Source organism: Pseudophryne corroboree, chromosome 2 (assembly GCF_028390025.1).
Source record: "Pseudophryne corroboree isolate aPseCor3 chromosome 2, aPseCor3.hap2, whole genome shotgun sequence".
NCBI lineage: Eukaryota > Metazoa > Chordata > Amphibia > Anura > Myobatrachidae > Pseudophryne > Pseudophryne corroboree.
In genome coordinates, this window is record NC_086445.1 from 143,686,944 (window position 1) to 143,709,676 (window position 22,733).

Below are 22,733 nucleotides of genomic sequence, written 5' to 3' on the forward strand. Positions count from 1 at the left end.
TTGCCTTCCATATTACGCACATTGTTCGACTGGTATAAACGTCAGAATGGATTTGAAGATGAGTCGCATGAGTACAGGCCAAGAACAAACACAAAATCTAAAGGGTAATATGTCAGTAATTACAAACCTTCATGTTAAATATGTATGTATGCCTATGTATCTATCTATCTATCTATTTATCTATCTAGGAAACCACCGCACTCGCTATACCCAGGGATAGGGTGCACACCTGCACTCACCACCCCCAGGCCGGGGGGTACAGTGTCCTGTGACCATATTGCTTACATAATATTATATAGAGAGTCCAGCACTCGTCTTAGTAAGCTCGCTCACCTCAATACATCAGTACATAAATAATGGTGTTTTAGTTTGTGGATTGTACAATCAATTTAAGCTTGCAACCCAACATCAAGGGACCTCATCTCGCAGGAAGTCCTACTCTATCACCTAGACCAGTGTTTCCCAACCGCGGCCCTCAAGGCAACTAACAGTCCTGGTTTTAGTGATATCCAGGCTTGAACACAGGTGACTTAATTAGTACCTCAGTTATTTTGATTTAAACATCTATGCTGAAGCCTGGATATCACTAAAACCTGCCCTGTTGGTGTGCCTTGAGGACCGTGGTTGGGAATGCCTGACCTAGACTGCTATCTCATCAGAGTCGTATTGAAAATATGCTTCCAGGTGTAAAGCTCACCATGAAATGTAAAATGTAGCCCTTTTTTTAAGGCTTAGTACATCTGGCCCAGTGTCAGAATTAAATTGTCAAGTCTTCAAGTTCTTCAGTCCTTATAGAGGATGCAGAGATGTACGCTAATGCATTCAGCAGGTGTGTGAGAATATGCTAATGCTGTCACGGCAGCCTGTAGATGTTTCCAGACCTCCCCAGGTGGCCCTGCAGGTCCAAAATACTTCATACAAACATTCAGCGGCGGTCACAGATACTTCCCTAATCCATAATCTGAGTGGCTAACCTTATGGTCATGCAGAGTGGCTGTAGGAACTGAGTCGCTGGTGCCATGTTTTCTGCATGCGGGATCACAGTTTTAGGCTGAGACACGCCCTGAAAGCGGTTGCGAAACACCTGCGCTTTGTGGACACTCCCCTGTTATTGCCCCAAACTGGTCCCTGACTGTCAATTAATTTGCGACTAAATCTTGTCAGCGAGCGACTTTGCAAATGTACCCTGGTTCGTGCACAGTGCGACCGCGATACATGCGCAGTCAGCTGGTAATCACTCGCCTGCATAAATATCGGCACTGCGTTCATCTCTGAATCAGGCCCAATGCCAGACAGCGCCGCAGCTCAGGGATCATATCCCCATAATCTGGAGGTGTCACAGACTGCAGTTGGGTACTAGTCACCTTGGAGCGAGCATCTATAATGCCATCCAGAAACCTTGGGGCACCTGCCAGAAATCTCTGCGAGCGATCAGTGTAGAGCGAATGCACCGTCCTGCCATCTGGACAGAAACATTTGCTTGCCATTGCACATAACATTTATCTTGTGTTTCTGTAGAAGGGATTCCTTTATTTATCCTTCAGTAGCCATATGTATTCTTCCGCACATATAGAAATGTTATGTATACAGAGCAGCAATGCTACATTCTTACTGTACGTTTGTATGGAGCATTCCTGTGCACTAGGGTGTGTGCTATAGATCAATTGTATTACAGTAAGCTTTAAAAAGTGTAGCAGCATTGGGCTGTGTATCTCAGATGAGAATAGTAAGAAATCCCCTCTTGTCCTGCTTTCATATGTGCCTGAGCAAGCATAGCAAGCCTCCGGCCTCTGTCATCCTCCATTGGATGTGATGACATAAGATTTTGTCTAGTATTTTTTAATAGGTGACTTCAAGTTTTTCCGCGTGACTTCCAAAAGATGTTCCATCATCAGGAGTGGAGCCTGGATAGGATTGTACTGGAGCGATAGAACAGCTCAGTGCAGCATGTTACCATGATAATCTCTGTGCCGGCAGCGTGTCAGAAGTCTTCTTCCCTTAGTTATGTGCTTTTCCCAGACGCTAACACAGCACACACTTTATTTACCAAAGCAGATGGCCGGACAGGACAAATAGAACGTGCTTACTCTCTCCATCACTGTTTTGTCATCCATTTTAATAGACTGGCATTGTGCCTACATTTCCCCATAGAGATCAGTGCGGTCTATGAATATCCACGTTTCACCTGTATAAACACACCCTGCCTCTAAGACAATCTACCTGCACACTCCTTGGCCTTTCCCCCATTATCCTAACCACCTGCTAAAGGTTCAGTTTGCAGGAACAACCGCCGATTGCTATTGACGCTGAACTTTGTTCCCAGATCCTATTTTGTGGACCCCCCCCCCCCCCCCCCCCCCCCCAACGCCTCCCTTTCCAGCCCACCTCCCTACCCCCATGTTCATCTGATATTGTAGTTCATCCAGAACTATTTTGTATGTTCTGTCTTCTGGTTTGATGTAACATCTGTGAAGGCATTTATCACACCGCAACCCCAGCACATACTGCAACTTTGCATGCGCATTGCTAGTGGTTACTGGCCTGCAATGTTAGGGAAGAGTATACAGTCCCGCAGTCTCACATCTTGCAAGTTTATTGTAGCAATTTGGATGTTTTGCTCCTAGGTCATTAATAGACTGCTTAGAAGATGCTCACAGTATATATGTGACCAGGTCATTGTGGTAAATTGCCAGTAAATAAGCATGGGAAATAAATATGTCAAATGAAACTGGAACGAAAAATCCAAAACATGCTGACCCCAATATTTCATCCTCTGTCTAGTTTGGTTTCAACACAAAACATCTTTCACTACATGTAGATTTCTCCATTAATCAATGACTGCGTTAGGTAGCATTGTTAGAGTATCGAACAGCTGTAATTCTGGCCGTGAGTTCTCCAGCCAGCAGTCAATAGAATGACTTTGCCAGTATTCTAATTGTTTACACTTGTGTAGAGAAGACGTCTGCACCTCCGTCCATCTATAGCCTTCTAGTGTCGTTCCCGTCACTTATGACTGTTGAATAAAGCCAGAGAATACCTTGTTCCCATTTAGCCACAGCTGGAGTTTCTCTGATTTGTTTATTGAAGTGGCAAAAAGTTTCCAGTTTTAATGCAAGTGTTGTAATTCTCTCTAAATGGTATTACATGTATTCATTAATCAAGAAGGGAGATAAATCACTTGCGTATTTGCCAGGGATTATCTTCTGGTCTTTGCTGGCCAAGTAGGGTAAGATATGTCATGATTTTTCTGCAGCGCAGTATACACAGATGCTGTTATTGCCATATAATTGCTGTATGAGTTACTTTAATGGACTTTATTATTACTTTGTATTTAAATTATCCCTAAAGGCAAACGTTTCGCTTGGTGAGCACTGAGGCGTTACGCACAAAGTTCTCCTGAATAACGGTTCAGCAGCAATGGCTGTAATGTACATTGAGAATTGAACATTCATTTATTAATGTGGATTTAGAAACAGATGTTTCCTCATACACTATTGGTGCTGTTATGCCAAACAACCCTTTTAGTGCCCAATGGGCCGGATTCAGGTCCCGTTGGGTCTGCGGCGCATGCTGCAAAGCACCGGTGTATCATGCTTTGTGCATGTGCTGTAACCTTACTGCAAGGTCGGTCTCACCACTATGGCTGCAGACTGTCAGTGATTGACAGCCTGCTACCGTGTGGGGGAGGTAACGGTGGCTGTTTCCCTAAACCAAGGCCTGTCACCTCCGTTTTGGGGGAATGCCGAGGCCAGGCCGGTGGAAGATGGAGATTTCCTGGCCTCTTTGTAGGTCCCCTTGGGTCACGTAGCTGTCCGATGGTGTTGCATATTATCTGATGTTGCGTCCTAGGATGCTGCACGAATCACTAATTCCGTCCACAGGTCCTGTGCGACTCCGCTTGTACTGCTGAGCATTTTTTTATTGTCTTTTTCTCATACGTCCTAGAGGATGCTGGGGACTCCAAAAGGACCATGGGGTATAGATGGGATCTGCAGGAGACATGGGCACACTATAAGACTTTGAATGGGTGTGAACTGGCTCCTCCCTCTATGCCCCTCCTCCAGACCTCAGTTAGATACTGTGCCCAGAGAGACTGGACACACACTAGGGGAGCTCTCCCGAGTTTCTCTGAAAATACTTTTTGTTAGGTTTTTTATTTTCAGGGAGACCTGCTGGCTACAGGCTCCCTGCATCGTGGGAGTGAGGGGAGAGAAGCAGACCTACTTCTTCTGAGATCACGGGCTCTGCTACTTAGGCTACTGGACACCATTAGCTCCAGAGGGTTCGATCACTTGGTGCGCCTAGCTGCTTGTTCCCGGAGCCGCGCCGTCACCCCCCTCACAGAGCCAGAAGAAAGAAGCCAGGTGAGTAAAGGAAGAACCGAAGACTTCAGTGACGGCAGAAGACTTCAGAGTCTGAGGTACCGCGCAGCGGTCGCGCTGCGCGCCATTGCTCCCGCACACAAGCGGCACTACAAGGGCGCAGGGGGGGGGGGGGGGGGGGGGGGGGGGGCGCCCTGGGCAGCAATATACCTCATTTTTAGAGCCTGGCAAAGTAGTATACAGTGCATAGGCACTGTATACAGACCCCCGCCAGTGTAATACTGTGAATAACTAGCGGGACTGAAGCACGCCGATAAGGGGGCGTGGCTTAGCCCTCACCACTCTATCCAGCGCCATTTTCTCCTCAGAGATGCTGGCCCCGCCAAAACTCTGTTGCACAGCTCACTGTGTAAACCTGGGGGGGGGGGGGGGGGGGGGGGGAGAGGGGCACAGTTGTTTAGTGTAAAAATAAAGCACTATATTTATATATAATGAGCATGTGGTAGATGTGTTGGTAAACCTTTTATATGTTTTCCCTGTCAGATACTGGGATCTACCCATTGGAGTCAGTGTAATGTCGGTGGGTGTTTAGTACACGTGTGTCGTCATGTGTGAGTGCTCTACCGCAAACGGCTATGGGAATCCCTCTGTCGGCACCGCTGACTCCTGATGGTACTTGATTCGTGAGATTAAGTGTCAGCATGTCAGTAGTTGTAAGCTTTTCCAAAAGAAAACAATATATGGGAGACACAGACGTATGTGGGTGACCCTGTCAGCACCAACTAATATGACTGGGTATAAATTATTATGATAATGTGATGCAATTGGAAAAAGGCTATACCTGTATATATGTATATGTATGGTATGGTTGCATTGATCTGTAGCTTGAGCACAGACGTGGTAAGTGGGGGCGTAACATTAAAATGATGTATATATTGCCATCAGACCCCTAGGGGTCGCAAAAGATGTTATTTTGCCCAGTTACTACTCCCTGTTGGCGACACGACTACTATGTCTTCTGTCGACCATAATGTTTCCTGATTAGATCCACAACATCGGCATTCAGTACATGTTCATACACATTAAGAACGCATTAATATCACTAGGGACCCTGCTGTTCCTGACAAATATATAAATATATATATATATATATATATATATATATATATATATATATATGGAATATGTATATGGAATATGTATATGGAATATGTATATATGGATATACGTGTGTACATGTGTATTTAAATGTGTATATTTATACAATTTTTTTTATAATGATGCTGAAGTAAACTTTTCCTTCTCATGTGCTGGTCGCTCTGTTTGATAACTCTAGGTCAGCCGTGACAAGATGGTTTCAAATCATCACGAGTATTCAGAGTGTTTATTCTTTTCCCGCCATGGATAGAATAAAGTGAGAGTCAACCCCTGTTCTGCACAGGGCCCTGTCACAAAGGATCGTTTACAGGAAGCTAAGTGATATTTTAATTATATGCTTTGATTATACTTGCATTGCATGCGCAAGGGGGAGTGATTGTATTCAGGAATGGTCGGTTACTTGGTCATCCGATATAATTACCCTGAGGAGAGATGTGTTACTCCTTGAGTTGGGTCATCTCTAGAACATTGCGACATACTACCGTGCGACTACAAGGGTGTGCGGGCCACTTCCATAGCGGTCTCGGCTAGGAGGGCTAAACTAAAGAGATGCAAATGCTGAATCCGAAAAGACGTGGAGTCTCTTCCCCATGAAGGGAAGCCTGGTTGGTGATGGCCTTGTTAATATGCTCTCGGCAGGTGACACGGGTAAGTTTATCTTTCTTGCCCTATGTTCCCTCGCAACGGTTGGTGACGCATTGTTGTAGGATGCAGCCATTTCGACCGAATGGATAAGGATAAGGATTCCCCTTTCTTTGCAGGTAAAGGAAGGTAAAAAAGGTAAGAGGTCAGCTGCCTTTTCAGGTTCACAGGTGCAGAAATCATCCATTCTTTCTGCCACGTCCATGGTGGGACGTTGGGTCTATCTTGTGGGGGCCCACACAGGTGGGACCTCGTCTAAAACTCTTCAGTCAGTCCTGGAAAGGACATGGACCAGTGAGTTAAAGATAGAGTCTCTAGGGGGACATGGTTCCGGTATGAAAGATAGATAGTGTCTAGTTAGACAGTCAATAGATAGACACCATATGTTAGACAGACATTAGGTCGACAGGGTCAAAAGACATGAAAATTGCCGACAGGTCAAAAGGTCGACGGGGTCAAAATGTCGACATGAAAATGATCGACATGAAAAAGGTAGACACTATTTTTTTTGCATTTTTGTGGTTTGTGTGGATAGTTTTGTCATCTGGGACCCCCAATTGTAGAAAGGCATACCCTCGCGGGGCTCGCTTCGCTCACCACGCTTTGAGCACGGTGGCTCGCTGCGCTCGCCACAAGGTTTATAACCAACTCTATGCCGACATGAATAGAGAAAGTATGAAATTGTCCAAAACATGTTACATAAAAAAAAACCATTTGTCTATCTTTTTTATGTCGACCTTTTGACATGTCGACCTTTTGACATGTCGGCCTTTTGACCCTGTCGACCTTTTGACCCTGTCGACCTTTTGACCCTGTCGACCTTTTGACCCTGTCGACCTAATGTCTGTCTAATATATGGTGTCTTTCTATTGACTGTCTAACTAGACACTATCTATCAAACGGATAGTGAGGGACATACAGGAGTTCCAGACGGGTCCCTCACTGATTTTTTCAAATCAACCTTACCGATCCTCCTTATGACAGGGAGGTAGTATGTGACGCAATACAAGAGTTGTGTCTGGATCAGATCATTGTCCTTCTGCTCCAGTCATAAAAGAAGAAGCAGCTGTTCAATTTTTTTCGTGCTCCCAAGGCCGGACGACTCGGTCAGATAAATCCCAATTTTTCCTACTTAAATTTCATGAGGAAATCTCTCATGGCAGGGTTCTCCACTCTGAAAGTGGAGTAAGGAGGTCTAATTACGGTTTCTTCGCTTTAGACTTACCTGAGGTTTGCAATTCAGGATTGTTGTTACCATTTCATCAGGGTGATGGCGGTATGATGGTTTTCCTTCGTTAGTAAGGGGTCATATTTATTCTGTACTGGATCGCTCTCCGAATTATGGAGAGATCGAGAAGCCATATGATGCGAAACGTTGTTTTCTCCTTGACAGTTCTTCAACAACAGGACTTGCCAGAATCCCTGTTGGTCCCAACGACGCGGTGATCGGCTTGGGGCAATATTATTAGAGGCAATACTGAGAAGAGTTTATTTGCTTCTAAAAAAAAAAAAAATGGGGGAAGCTCTGAGAATTCAGAGTCTGGCAGACCTGCAATGGTGTAAATCCGTTGACAGTCAGTTGCTGAAAAAAGATGGTTGGGGCCTACGAGGCCGTTCAGTGGGCAGGTTCCAGGCCTGAATGTTTAGCGGGACCTGTTGGACAAGTGGTCCGGTTCCCACCTGGGATAATCATGGTTTCAAGACCAGTCTGTTTCTCCTGTGGTAGCGACACAATTCTCACGGAGGACAAGTGTCTTGTTAGGATACTTGTCGCCCCATTAACGGTCTACAGTTAAGGGCCGTTTATAAACAAGAACCGGAGAAGAAATGGCAGAAGCCAGAAAGATTTTCCACTGGGCGACAAAACCATTTACGCGCTCTGTCAGCAGTGTTCATTCCAGGAGTGGACAACTGGAAAGCAGACTTCCTTGGCGGACACGTTCTTCGTTCACTAGGGTTGAGTCTTCATCAAGCGGTTTTTCACAGAAGTGATAAGTCTTTGTAGAATTCCAAAAATAAACAAGATGGTATCTCGCCTTGACAAGAAATTTCAGAAATTTTGTTATGGGTCGGGGGTCCCCTCAAGCATTAGCGGTGGATACCCTGGTGAGACCATGGGTGTTTGGGCCGGTTTATGTGTTCCCTCCACTTCCACTTTTTCCGAAAATGTTAAAAGATTATAAGAGGAACAAGAGTTCAGATGATCCTCCTTGTTCCAGACTGGTCAAGGAGGGCTGGTATCTGGATCTTCAGCAAATTACTCATAGGAGATCCCTGTCCTCTTCCTCTGCGAGAGGATCTGTTATGGCAAGGGCCGTGTGTGTTCCTCGACCTACCGCGGTTTCCATTGACGACTTGGAGATTGAACGTCGGATTCCAGCCCGGAAGGGTGTTTCCAGTGAGGTCTTCCCTACTCTTTTTCAGTCAGAAAAGAAGTAACGGCAAAACATTACCACCATAGTTGGGGAAAAATGTTGTGTCTTGGTGTAAATCCAAGAAGGTTCCTATGGAAGAACTGCAGTTGGATCGTTTTCTCCCTTCTTTTCTTACAAGATCGTGTGAAGGCGATCTTTGGTTGGGCTTTATTAAGGTCAGATTTCAGCCTTATCGGTTGTATTCCAAGAAACAATTGGCCTCCTTTCCAGGGGTTAATACTTTCGTTAAAGGAGTCTAACACATCCATCCTCCCTTTGTGCCTCTGTGACACAATGGGATCTTTACGTGGGTTGCAGTTCCTGCAATTTCTTTGGTTGAACTTTTCTGTATGGTTAAGTTGAAATTCCTCACTTGGAAAGTGGTCATGCGCTTGACCTTGGCATCTGCAAGGCGGGTGTCTGAGTTGGCGGTTTGGTCTCAAAAGAGCCCTGTTTAATCTTCCATGATAGAGCGGAGTTGAGAACTCGCCAACAGTTTCTGCCAAAAGTGGTTTCATTGTTTTCACTTTAACCAACCTATTGTGGTGCCGGTGGCTCCTGACATCTAGGTGACATCGGAGTATCTTGATGTGGTCGGAATTTTGAAAATTTGTGTTGCCAGATTGGCTCAGATCAGGAAAACGGAGAATCTGTGATCCTGTATGCTCCCAACAAGATTGGAGTTCCCGCTTCCAAGCAGACTATTGCACGCTGGATCTGAATTACAATTAAGCTTGCTTGTTTAACGGCTGGTTTGCCGTTACTGAAATCGGTGAAGGCCCATTCTACCAAGAAGGTGGGCTCATCCTGGGCGGCTACCTGAGGGGTTTAGCTTTATAGCCTTGCAGAGCTGCTGCTTCGTCGGGTTCAAACAATTTTGCAAATATTCTACAAGTTTGATACTCTGGCTATTGAGGCCCTCTTGTTTGGGCAATCGGTGCTGCAGAGTCATCCGAATTCTCCCGCCCGTTCTAGAGCTTTGGTATAGACCCCATGGTCCTTTTGGAGTCCCCAGCATCCACTAGGACGTATGAGAAAATAGGATTTTAATACCTATCGGTAAATCCTTTTCTCTTAGTCCGTAGAGGATGCTGGGCGCCCGTCCCAGTGCGTACTGTATCTGCAGTTGTTGGTTATGGTTACACATGTTGTGTTTCCTTTCAGTTAATCTGTTGCTGCCGTTATTCATGCCATAGCATGCGGTATGCTATTATTGGTCGTGTTTACACACAGGTTGTGTTACAATTTCAGTCAGCATAGGGCTGTATATATATTTTTTCATGCCGTCGGCTGTTGTTCTATTGAATGCCATGTTCTGCGGCATGTTGAGGTGTGAGCTGGTATGACGCTCACCGTGTTTGAACAATAAATTCTTTCCTCGAAATGTCCGTCTCCCTGGGCACAGTTCTATAACTAAGGTCTGGAGGAGGGGCATAGAGGGAGGAGCCAGTTCACACCCATTCAAAGTCTTATAGTATGCCCATGTCTCCTGCGGATCCCGTCTATAGCCCATGGTCCTTTTGGAGTCCACAGCATCCTCTACGGACTAAGAGAAAAGGATTTACCGGTAGGTATTAAAATCCTATTTTCGCTCGAAAATGCATCTTGGTCATAAACGTATGCAACAAGTCACTTCATGAGACTACACTGATAAGTTTGATCTACAACACTTGTATATCTGTATGCAACTGAATCTGTATACGAAGCGCTACAATGCAGCAGCTGTGGCTTTTTTCATGCCAGGTTCCGTTGTGCTTCATATACAGACTCTGGTAGATAGATATGTTCTATTTTGGATTGTGAGCCTACTACATATAGTAATAAATCTTCTGTATTTATGATATTTGATGTTGAGCTGTTGAATACTACAGGTTGAGTATCCCTTATCCAAAATGCTTGGGACCAGAAGTATTTTGGATATCGGATTTGCATACCATTATATCATGGCGATGGGACCTAAGTCTAAGCACAGAATACATTTGTTTCATATATACCTTATACACACAGCCTGAAGGTAATTTTAGCCAATATTTTTGCTAACTTTGTGCATTAAACAATGTTAGTATACAAACACATAATTCATTTCTGTTTCATATACACCTTATACACACAGCCTGATGGTCATATAGTATAATATTTTTAATAACTTTGTGTATTAAACAAAGTTTAACAAAGTTTGTGTACATTGAGCCATCAGAAAACAAAGGTTTCACTATCTCAGTCTCAGAATTCTGGATTTCGGAATATTTCGGAATATTTGGATATGGGATACTCAACCTGTATAAGGTTTTTTTTCTGTTTCGCTGTTTCAGAAGCAGTTGGTAATAATCGTTTTGTTTATTTTTCAGCGATGAACAACAAAAAGATTATTTGATGGAAAGGAGGGATCTGGCGATTGATTTTATTTTTTCATTAGTTCTTATAGAAGTTTTAAAACAGGTAAGTGGATATTGCCAGTGATTTGCACAGTTATTGTTTTTTTTCTTAACGAAGCATAATTTCTTCCTATGGTTTCAGGAAGCAGATAATGCAAAGAATATTGAATTTAGTAACATTATGTACATTTAGTGGCGAGCAGATGTACTGGAAGAGGCATTTAGCTGTGGACACTAATCTTTCCAGATTGTAACTATATTGTTTTGAAAGTAATACCGGTGTGCTGCTATAGAAACCAGTATTTTTATACGGTGATGTATAACACGCTTTCTCTTCTGTGTATATACGTTAACAGACATGATTACAGTAATCAGTACTTTTTGGAAAGGGTGTGCATGCGGGGAAAGCATGTAAGCACGTCTGGTTATCATAAAGCCTTGTGTTATGGATGGGTGTGGTATGGTATGCCGGCGGTCGGGCTCCCGGCGACCAGCATACCGGCGCCGGGAGCCCGACCGCCGGCTTACCGACAGTGTGGTGAGCGCAAATGAGCCCCTTGCGGGCTCGCTCCGATCACCACGCTGCGGGCACGGTGGCGCGCTACGCTATTTTATTCTCCCTCCAGGGGGGTCGTGGACCCCCACGAGGGAGAATAAGTGTCGGTATGCCGGCTGTCGGGATTCCAGCGCCGGTATACTGTGCGCCGGGGTCCCGACAGCCGGCATACTGAAGACCACCCGTTATGGATCCCTGATACAGTCCAGTAGTCTATATCAATGATTGCTGCCTCATTTACAGTATTGCATGTTCAGGAGTATCAGGATCAAGGCCATACTATGAAAATGAATTGGTTTATATAGTGGGGACTCCATCATCCATGCAGTGGAATTTTTTAAATCCTGACCTGTAACTCTGTGAATGAAAGCAGACCATGAACTAATGCAGATTTTCGCGAAGTATGTAGGGGTCTATTCATGAAGAAGTGAAAAGAGCGGAGAAGTGAGCCTGTGGAGAAGTTGCCCATGGCTACCAAACGGCTACTCCATAGAGTTGTATAGTATGCAAATTATAAATTTGACTTCAATGCTGATTGGTGGCCATGGGCAACTTCTCCACTGGCTCACTCCTCCACACTTTTCACTGCTTCATGAATAGACCCCATAATTACATATCCGTGCTGGGTCATTATGTAATTGCACCTGGAAATGGATGCTAGACCGATGGAATAACTACAAGTAGTGGATTTACAGATGGACAATACTGTATGTAGTTTTGGTGACTGGTAAAACAGCCATGTACTTGCATTTTTAAGAAAAAGTGTGCTTTGTATAGTGTGGTAATCTATAATAAGAGATATGCACTCAGTTATGGCTTTGGCATTTAGCGGATTGAGTAAAACTATTCAGGTTCCTAAATGCACAGTGAGTCTCCTGCCTTTTATAGGTCATGCTGTGACCAGGTGATATCTGATCAATTCGTCATCCAGAAAGGGGGATCATATCGGCAGATTCTGTCAAGTTGTGCCCCCTTTCACCACTATAGAATACAGTCTTGCTCATTGGTTGAATTAACAGCTGTTTGGGGGCTTATTTATCATGCAAAGAAAATGTCTTTAGTTCCAACTCCAACACACATCTTTTGAATCCTACATAGATGAATTATTAGGGCCCATCACCCTGCATGCCGCGTCCTCTGTGCAGTTTGACTCCATGTGGGGAATTTGTTTCAAAGCGATGTGCCACTAAGCATCACAGCGCTGCCTGCATGCGCACATATCGGCCATTTATGGTATCGCAGACATTGCAAGATTTCCCTTACACATCTATGGGCTGCAAGGTAAAACTTGACTCCAGCATACGCGATGTATGTTCTGGAACAGCACATCACATTCTTCATTAAGAATTAAATTCCCCTCTTTAGTGTCTAAAAGGGGCTAACTTTTCAAACTTTCATTTATACTGTACATGTGGAATTATCTCTTAATAATGCATGTCAGAAAGGAATTTATTACAATATCACCTATATACCATTGTCACTGTTTCTATATACTACTCTTAGCATCTTATACTTGGAAATTATTGTTTGCTTTTATGCTAAAAACAATAATAAAACATCTGCCCAGCTTCTCCCTGTATCTCCTGTGATTGTATCCCTGATAATGCCTTTGGCCATACACCATCTGCACAGCTTCTCCTCATATCTCCTGTGATTGTATCCCTGATAAGACCCCTGGCCGTACTTCATCTCTCCAGCTTCTCCTCATATCTCCTGTGATTGTATCATACCTCCCAACATGACCCTCTTCAGAAGGGACAGAATGTTCTGCTCCTGGACATCACTCATGATTGCCATCACCTGTGTTGAGACACCTTTCTTATTTATGAACTTGTTCAAAACAGGTTCCGGCAATCATACATTCAGGGAAAAGTCCAGAAGCAGAGCATTCTGTCCCTCCTGGAGAGGGTCATGTTGGGAGGTATGCTGTATCCTTGATAAGGCCCCTGGCTATATGCCATCTCTCCAGCATCTGCCCATATCTCCTATGATTGTATCCCTGATAAGACCCCTGGCCATACTCCATCTGCCCAGCTTCTGCCCATATCTCCTGTGATTGTATCCCTGATAAGACCCCTGGATATACTCCATCTGCCCAGCTTCTCCTCATATCTCCTGTGATTGTATCCCTGATAAGGCCCTTGGCCATACGCCATCTGCCCAGCTTCTGCCCATATCTCCTGTGATTGTATCCCTGATAAGACCCCTGGATATACTCCATCTCTCCAGCTTTTCCTCATATCTCCTGTGATTGTATCCCTGATAAGGCCCTTGGCCATACACCATCTGCCCAGCTTCTGCCCATATCTCCTGTGATTGTATCCCTGATAAGACCCCTGGATATACTCCATCTGCCCAGCTTCTCCTCATATCTCCTGTGATTGTATCCCTGATAAGGCCCTTGGCCATACGCCATCTGCCCAGCTTCTGCCCATATCTCCTGTGATTGTATCCCTGATAAGACCCCTGGATATACTCCATCTCTCCAGCTTTTCCTCATATCTCCTGTGATTGTATCCCTGATAAGGCCCTTGGCCATACACCATCTGCCCAGCTTCTGCCCATATCTCCTGTGATTGTATCCCTGATAAGACCCCTGGATATACTCCATCTGCCCAGCTTCTCCTCATATCTCCTGTGATTGTATCCCTGATAAGGCCCTTGGCCATACGCCATCTGCCCAGCTTCTGCCCATATCTCCTGTGATTGTATCCCTGATAAGACCCCTGGCCATACTCCATCTGCCCAGCTTCTGCCCATATCTCCTGTGATTGTATCCCTGATAAGACCCCTGGATATACTCCATCTCTCCAGCTTTTCCTTATATCTCCTGTGATTGTATCCCTGATAAGGCCCTTGGCCATACACCATCTGCCCAGCTTCTGCCCATATCTCCTGTGATTGTATCCCTGATAAGACTCCTGGCCATACTCCATCTGCCCAGCTTCTCCTCATATCTCCTGTGATTGTATCCCTGATAAATAAATCACATTCCCTTTTGACCTCAGTAGAGACTACTGTGCATAAAACCCAATACTTTCGAGCATTTATTACAGTACATGAATATATTACTGCAGTTCGCAGGATATTACATTTACCTCCAGGTCTATACAATTCTATCCTTCCTTATATACCTGCTGAACTGTAGCTGCTCTTGGACATCATTGGCAGAAAATCTGTGGCATATTTTTTTCTAAACCGTTTATACATTTTTTTCAATAAATTTATATTATTCCAAGACAGCCATAGTTTAGTATAAAATGAGTGAGATACTAATTAGATGAAGTGTACATTCTACCAGCACAGTAATGATGAAAGTGCCTGTTTCAGTGACTTCAATTTATTATTTCTTCTTTCTTCTTCTTTCAGATTCCACTACATCCAGTAATAGACAGTTTGGTTCATGATGTAATAACCTTGGCTTTCAAGCACTTTAAATACAAAGAAGGGTAATTTGATTCGTACTATGTTGAAACGGATGTTCTGCACTGGTAGTATAATTGGATTTATTGTCTAATCTATTCCTGTTGTTTTATTTCTAGGTATCTGGGTCCAAACACTGGTAATATGCATATAGTGGCTGATCTGTACGCTGAAGTAATAGGTGTATTAGCACAGTCAAAGTAAGTGTGCTATTTCTATACATGGAATTCTATAAACTATACAGAAATATTTAAGTTGACCATGCATGACGCAGGACGCATACTACAGGTGTCCCCATAAGCGAGGCAGATGCTTGCTGCTTATGGTCCTCATGCATTTTGGGGCAACTTGTAATGGGAAGGACAGCAGGTGCTTCTGATAGTTGGGTGTCACATATGGGCTTTGTAAAGCCAGGGCCAGCTTAACATATAGGCACAGTGCGCAGCATCCCAGGGCCCCACGATTTTAGGGGCCTTCAAGTAGGGACGGGCTGGGCTGGGGGGGCATCTGGTGCCTTCAGAGCTTCTCGGGAGGCAGATAGAGAGTGCAGCCCAGCTGCTCTGATCATATTACACAGTATTCTCTATCTGCCTCCAAGCCTGCAGCCAGACAGGGAATGGCTATCAGCATGCTGATTTGTAGATGGCTGAAGCTATCCACCAATCAAATGCTGACAGCCATTCACTGAATTGATGCATGTGGAGAGTCAGTACAGGACAGCAGGAGGGGTAACATTTATGATTGTGTTTTACTTAATCTATTCCTGAGTGGGTTGGTAGGGGGGTCCCAGTGCATCAGTTTGCCTACGTAAAGCACTGTCCTTTGGCTATCCTTGTTAGAGATGCTGTTGCCAACATTCAGGTGAGGGTGGGCACCAGTACATAGCATCATTGGCTTTCTTCTTAGGACTGGCATAAGAAGCTATAGAAGAAGACACCCATGAATATAAATGTTAATATCAAAAAGTCTATCCGATCTATGGTGTTCCTTTAGTTGCTATGAGGGTACATAACGGAGATCCACATGAATTATGCATCTCTTAGAACAGTGTTCTTTTACTTAGTATTTAATTGGACACTTAATGCTGTACATGGCAACTTTCTGTATTAAAGAAACTTGCCAAGAGACATAAAAAAAAAGAGAGTAAGATGGATGATGGATCAGTGTACGTGAGCCTTTGCCAGAGCACAGTGTTAGCGGGGCTTGGCTGCACTCTATAAATCGTTTTGGTAGAATACAGAGAAAGTGCAGGGAATGACTGTAAATGGGATATATTCATATAGTGTATTAGCTTCCTGCTTCCATCTGTCAGGTTTCCTTCCGTGAAGAAGAAATTTATGGCCGAATTGAAAGAGCTAAGGCACAAAGAGCAGAGCCCATATATCGTTCAGAGCGTCATCAGTCTTATAATGGGAATGAAATTCTTCCGCATTAAGATGTATCCCGTGGAAGACTTTGAAGCCTCCCTACAGTTCATGCAGGTATCTATTATTATCCACTGGGATTGGAGGTGATGACATTGGATAGTATAGAAATAGATGGCTGCAGGGTGTAATGCAGAACATGTAATGTACAAGCTGTATTTTGCTGATCATTGATCATGGAGAATGAAGAGTCAGGTTTTTAAGCTAAATGTTCTTGAATATTATCTGTTTTCTTTGCATATTAAATGAATTGACCATATAAAGCCTGATTAACAAGAGTGCTGATGAAACGCACAAATTGCAGCCTAGTATACAGTATTTAATGAATTGAGTTTCCTAGAGGGCTAATAATGTAAATTGGGCAATTGTGGCGGCACAGTTGGTGTAGTGGCTGGCATTGCTTCCTTACAATACTGAGGTGTTGGGTTCAATTCTCACCAAGGCCCCATCTGTGAGGCCTTTGTGTGGGCTTCCTCCGGAGGTATCGGGATGCTAGGTCAACATGGATAAGGTCGACAGTCAATAGGTCAACATGTTCAAAATGTCTACATGGACAAAAGGTTAACGTTTCAATGGTCGATACAGGAAAAGGTCGACATGACTTTTTTACTATTTTTTTCATGAGTTGACTTTTTTTCATACTTTCCGATCCACGTGGACTACGATTGGGAATAGTAACAAAGTGAAGCGAGCCATGCGAGTGGACGCGGTGCACTAATTGAGATTTCGGATCACTTTATGGAGTAAATGAGACCCAAAAAATACAAAAATCTCATGTTGACCTTTTCCTGTGTCGACTTGTTCTGTATTGACCTTTTTGTGATGCCGTCCTTTTTCAGCTTGTCGACCTTTTGAGGTCCACTTAGACAGCCATACCGTGTTTGTGGGGGGGCTTCCTGCGGATGCTTCAGTTTCCTCCCATAATCCAAAAACATGACATTAGGTTAATTGACTATATAAAACCCCTAGTGTGTGTGTGTGTGTGTGTGGCAAATATAGATTGTAAGCTCCATTAGGGGGAGGGACTGATGTGAATGACTACATATAGATCTGCGGAATAGATCGGCACTATATAAATAATGGTTAATGAATACAGATGCAGCCACAATCATTGTGGCTGCGTCTAGTCGCGGTTGCAACTAGTTTGCCGCGATGCGCATGCCGGTGTGCGCTGTGTATATTTACACCCGCAATGAATACTCATTGTATTACTTAGTTGCGGCCACAAATAGGCGCAGCTAGTCATTACCGCGATGCTTATGCATGAGCCTGGCTACACCTGAGACAGTCCGGATTTCTGATCCAGGCCAGCGGGTTTATGCAGCACATGAATTATATGGTTATATTTTTTATTTTGTTACTAGTTTTGTGGGGAATTTAGATTAATTTTTGCCTGCCTCATGTTTGTCCGATAAGGAGTATACTGTATCTGTGCGTTGTTTGCTAAACTGGAGTCAATTCAATTGTTTACGATTTATCACGGCAGCAGCCGCACTTTACGGCAGCCCAAACTCGCACAAAAGTGCTCACTGCCCCATAGGGCTGCAAGCAATTTTGAGCGAATTCAGGCAGAAATCAGACCACGAGGGGTGCAGGTTCGCGTAACATTGCTACGTTGAAATGCAACAGCAACTGGCACCCTTTGCACATAATTGGATTGACCCCTTTATAATCTTTGGCTTCTTCTTGTTCACTTTAGAAGGACACGTGGAGTCTGCTCAGAATGTATATTTTACCTCCTTTATTTATCTTTAAAATCTATACCTCATTATTCATGAACACGTTCTCTGTTACATTTAGGAATGTGCGCATTATTTCCTAGAAGTAAAAGACAAGGATATAAAGCATGCTCTGGCCGGCCTGTTTGTGGAAATCCTCGTACCTGTTGCTGCTGTAAGTCCATTTGAAGTGACTTATTAAATTGGACAGTGTTACAGAATCCTTTGCCATGAAATGTTCTGTTCATGTGATTTCAGGCTGTAAACAATGAAGTAAATGTTCCTTGTCTTAGAAACTTTGTGGAGAGTCTTTATGACACAACTCTGGAGCTGTCTTCTAGGAAGAAACACTCACTGGTGAGTTCTTTGTGTCCGAGCGATATCAGAAAGACTGGAATGGCAATAAACAAATAATTGGGATTAAAAAACAAGGTTGTCTATTCAATTTTGCAAACAACCCATTGCCATGCTTGAAAATCTGCACATTTAGGGGGACATTTACTAAGCAGTGATAAGAGCGGAGAAGAGAGCCAGTGGAGAAGTTGCCCCATCAACCAATCAGCAGCTCTGAATAATTTTATATAATTCAAATTATAGTTGTTACTTCAGTGCTGATTGGTAGCCATGGGCAACTTCTCCACTGGCCCACTTCTCTGCTCACTATCACTGCTTAGTAAATGTCCGCCTAAAAGGCAGATTCAATTAGCCACAAACAGTTGTCGGATGTGTCTCTAACGGAATTCTGCTCTCAGTCTTGCACTTACTGTATGTATATCTAGTTGAATATGGCCCATTTGGCAAACTCCTTCGTCACAGAGCAATTCGTGTGTAATTCTGTAATCTACAGATTCACTTATGGACTGACTAAAAATGCAACTGGTATTAGTGATTTTTAAAAAGGCCCCACATTTAATTTGTCCTGTCTGTTATAATCACATTTCCAGCCAGGAGAGTTATGTCCAAAGCAAAAACTTGTTGGTTGAAATTAGGTGGTATAGAGTTCTATCGCCCAGATTTATCAAGCTGTGGAGAGAGAAGTACAAGCCAATCGGCTCCTAACTGCCATGTTACAAGATGCGTTTGAAAAATGACAGGAGCTGATTGGCTGGTACTTTATCACAGTGCAATTTATCACTCTCCAATGCTTGATAAATCTGGCCCTAAAAATGTAAAACAAAAGTTACATACATCGACTCCCTCAATCCATATTGTCAGGTCAGGTCGGGTTGGGTATGGAATCCCGGCAGTCAAAATATCGACGACGGAATACCAACAGTCAGAATGCCGGCAGGGGCACGAGCGTAACGAAGCCCCTTGCAGGCTCGTCATGCTGCGGGCTTGGTGGCTTGCTTCGCTCGCATTCTGGCGGTCAGTATTTTGACCGTCTGGATTCCGACTACACCCTGTCAGGTCATGTGGTCCCTGCACTGTAACTTTTGGCAAGATCATGGTGGTTGCACAACACTACTGGCAAAACCACTGGTTTAGAAAAAGAAAGTCTCTCCTGAGCCTTTAAGGCTTGTGACATAATGGTGCTGTTTGGACCATTAGATGTATCATTGGACTTGGCTACTCAGAGGATGAGGGGAGGGGGCCAGGCAAGTGACATTTTGTTATTTACATATTTTACCTAATTGAACCCTAAATGTTTTAGTTCTGGGTGGAATTATCTCTTCCTTTTGTTAATATACTTAATAAAAAACAAACTCTTATTTGCAGTTTATAAACTATTCAATATTCCCACTTACCAGGAAAACAGATTAATTTAACACTGATCACATTCATTCATTGTTTTGTTTACTTCTAATTGAATGAATATGTTCTCTATACAATCATGTCTCTATAACTGGAAATAAGAAGGATTGTAGCAAAACTAGGCACCATTTATTGCTGAGGAGGGAGGGGGCATGTTTGCCTAAGGGCTGTAAAACACACACTCCGGTTTTTCAGAATGGCAAAAAGCCGGACAAACTTTGTCCGGCTTTTTGCCATATGGCAGAGTCTTTCACACACAACGGCTTTGAGCCGTGTGTAATGCTTTGCGCATGCGCAGCAGCAGACATGGCTTGAGAAAAACCCGTTGTGTGTAAAAGCTCTCATTCACACACACGGTCCACTGCTTTCAAAGACGGCACGGCCCCGGCCTGGCAGCCGGACCTTCCAGTGGATATTTCCGTCTGCAACCCGGGGCCGTGCAGTGTGAAAGGCCCCTACCCCTCTCACTGTTAACTAAAATACCGGCACGGGAAAAAGTCATCCTAAGGAGGAAAAGGAGACAGTACTTTTCTGTTTTGAACTAAAAGTTTTGATAATTGTCTAATTTACATCACAAAAATAATGTTTAATAAGAGGAAATGTATTACACTAATCAGGTATAGAAGACGTGTGTTAAGCGGTGCAGTCAGGAATCTAAACTGTCATTGGCTGGGGGATGAACTTGTGGATGATATATTTGCATGGACAGTGCTGTCGTACTGTTACGCTAAGTCTTTAATATTCAAATGTATTCAGATACGTTCTGCTCTCTTGTGTCTACTTCCAGGCGTTGTACCCTTTGGTGACATGTCTTCTTTGTGTCAGTCAGAAACAATTCTTTCTAAACCGATGGCAGATTTTCCTCAGCAACTGTCTGTCTAACCTTAAGGTAAGCATGTCCTCTACTCTCCATCACACGTTCCCCATTACTCTGACTGTGGAGAGATAAAGGTGTCTGTTGTAAACAGTGAGTAAAGATATCAATTGTTTTGCCTGAGGAAATGTATTTGTTCATAAATAGGAAGTGTTTCAACAGACAGTGTTTGTAATACGAAGTGTACTTAATTAGGGACGCCAAATTGTAACTCGCTCAGTGGCTGTAGGGAATCCTGGGGCTCGCTAGCTGTTGCAGAACTACAAGTTTCAGCATTCCCTACCATTCTGTGGTAGCCAGTGCCGGTAATGGTATATTATGTAGACAGTTAGAATGTTGACATTCATTAGAGTGTCGACGTGGCTGTTATGCTGACATTGGCTCAGCATGTCGACAGTGATGTAATATCGAGCTTGTTGAAATGTTGCCAGTGTGTTTTTGGTGTAATCCCATCTTTAACACTAACCAGAAGGCTAATGGAAATATCGACATTATGACAGTGTCAGCATTTCATATGTAGACATTTTCATGTTGACGGCATCAGTGTCAGCATTTTGAGTGGTGACGTTGCGACTACATACCACCAGTGATGTGACATATAGGTAGGAATTCAGTTGTGCCTGATACAATGTTGTACCACGATTTTTTGCCCAGTGGTTTTATCTGGCAATCCAATTGTAGGCCGTTTTTTTAGTGCAGAAACTAGTAATTTATCAGGGATTATTTTTCTCCTGCTTCCAGGCAGATAAAAAAAAATCCCTGATAGTGGTGGCTATCTGGGACAATTAAATAACACCTGGGGATCAATTAGCCATGGTAATTTACCGCAGCTAACTGAATTCATTCCACAGAGTGTTTTTATAAAGGAGAGTGAAGATAAAATCAACCTAAAACTAGTTATATTCGTAATAATAATAATAATAATAATAATAATCTTCTTATTATAATTAATTGTCCTTTATTTACACCTCACCATCATATTACCCAGCAGTTTACTGATAACAAAATAATGGACTTCTTTCGAATGAATACCGGTCAGCATTGCTGGCTTGTTTTCCTGCCCAGCCTGGAAATACTCATGCCCTTTACAATATCATGTAACCATATTAAGTAGTGCAGTTTAGGCTAGACAAGGTGGACGTTACTAATTACCTGATATTAGCTGTATGACCACTGTAGAAACTACATATTCAGACGGGTGGTATTCATGTGACCGCCGGTCAGCTGACCGACAGTCACATGACCTCCTCCATGAGCCCGACGGCTCACTATCCCGATGGTCGGCATGCCGACCAACAGGGACTATTTCCACTCGTGGGTGTCCACGACACCCATAGAGTGGGAATAGAATCCGTGGCGACCGCAGGTCGCCACCGAGCCCGCAGCGTGGCGAGCGCAGCGAGCCCGCAAGGGGCTTGCTGCACTCGCCCCTCCCCGCCGGGATCCCGGTGTCGGTATGCTGCCGGGATCCCGGCGTCGGTAAGGTGACCGGCGGTCAGGAGACCGCCGGTCACCAGTACTACACCCATTCAGACAAGTGTGCCTTTTGTATTATGGGGGTAATTCCAAGTTGATCGCAGCAGGATTTTTGTTAGCAATTGGGCAAAACCATGTGCACTGCAGGGGAGGCAGATATAACATGTGCAGAGAGAGTTAGATTTGGGTGGGGTGTGTTCAATCTGCAATCTAATTTGCAGTGTAAAAATAAAGCAGCCAGTATTTACCCTGCACAGAAACAAAATAACCCACCCAAATCTAACTCTTTCTGCACATGTTATATCTGCCTCCCCTGCAGTGCACATGGTTTTGCCCAATTGCTAAAAAAAAATCCTGCTGCGATCAACTTGGAATTACCCACTATGTCCTGTGGCTTCATTGCAGCCTGTCCCAGCCATTATGTATGCACTCACATACTAATGTATGTCTTTTGTTGCAGAATAAAGATCCCAAAATGGCCCGAGTAGCACTGGAGTCCTTGTATAGACTACTATGGGTATATATGATTCGATTAAAATGTGAAAGCAACACAGCAACTCATAGGTTGGTCATATGTCTTTGGTTTACCGTATGTA

At 43.8% G+C, this 22,733-nt stretch overlaps 1 protein-coding gene across 10 annotated transcripts in view; it reads left to right on the top strand.

Moving 5' to 3' along the window:
* The window catches only part of FRY (FRY microtubule binding protein), a 761,330-nt gene that overhangs the window by 511,865 nt on the left and 226,732 nt on the right, over window positions 1-22,733 (top strand). For all 10 annotated transcript variants that reach the window (XR_010204858.1, XM_063951775.1, XM_063951776.1 and 7 more), the window contains 9 exons: window positions 1-104; window positions 10,885-10,975; window positions 14,837-14,916; window positions 15,010-15,090; window positions 16,203-16,371; window positions 18,115-18,207; window positions 18,291-18,389; window positions 20,575-20,676; window positions 22,598-22,701. The exon at window positions 1-104 is cut by the window's left edge and continues 36 nt beyond it. Coding sequence is in view for 9 of the 10 variants with exons in the window: in XM_063951775.1 (XP_063807845.1) it covers window positions 1-104; window positions 10,885-10,975; window positions 14,837-14,916; window positions 15,010-15,090; window positions 16,203-16,371; window positions 18,115-18,207; window positions 18,291-18,389; window positions 20,575-20,676; window positions 22,598-22,701 (923 nt within the window). In the remaining variant the exon portion in view is untranslated. The remainder of the gene's footprint in view (window positions 105-10,884; window positions 10,976-14,836; window positions 14,917-15,009; window positions 15,091-16,202; window positions 16,372-18,114; window positions 18,208-18,290; window positions 18,390-20,574; window positions 20,677-22,597; window positions 22,702-22,733) is intronic.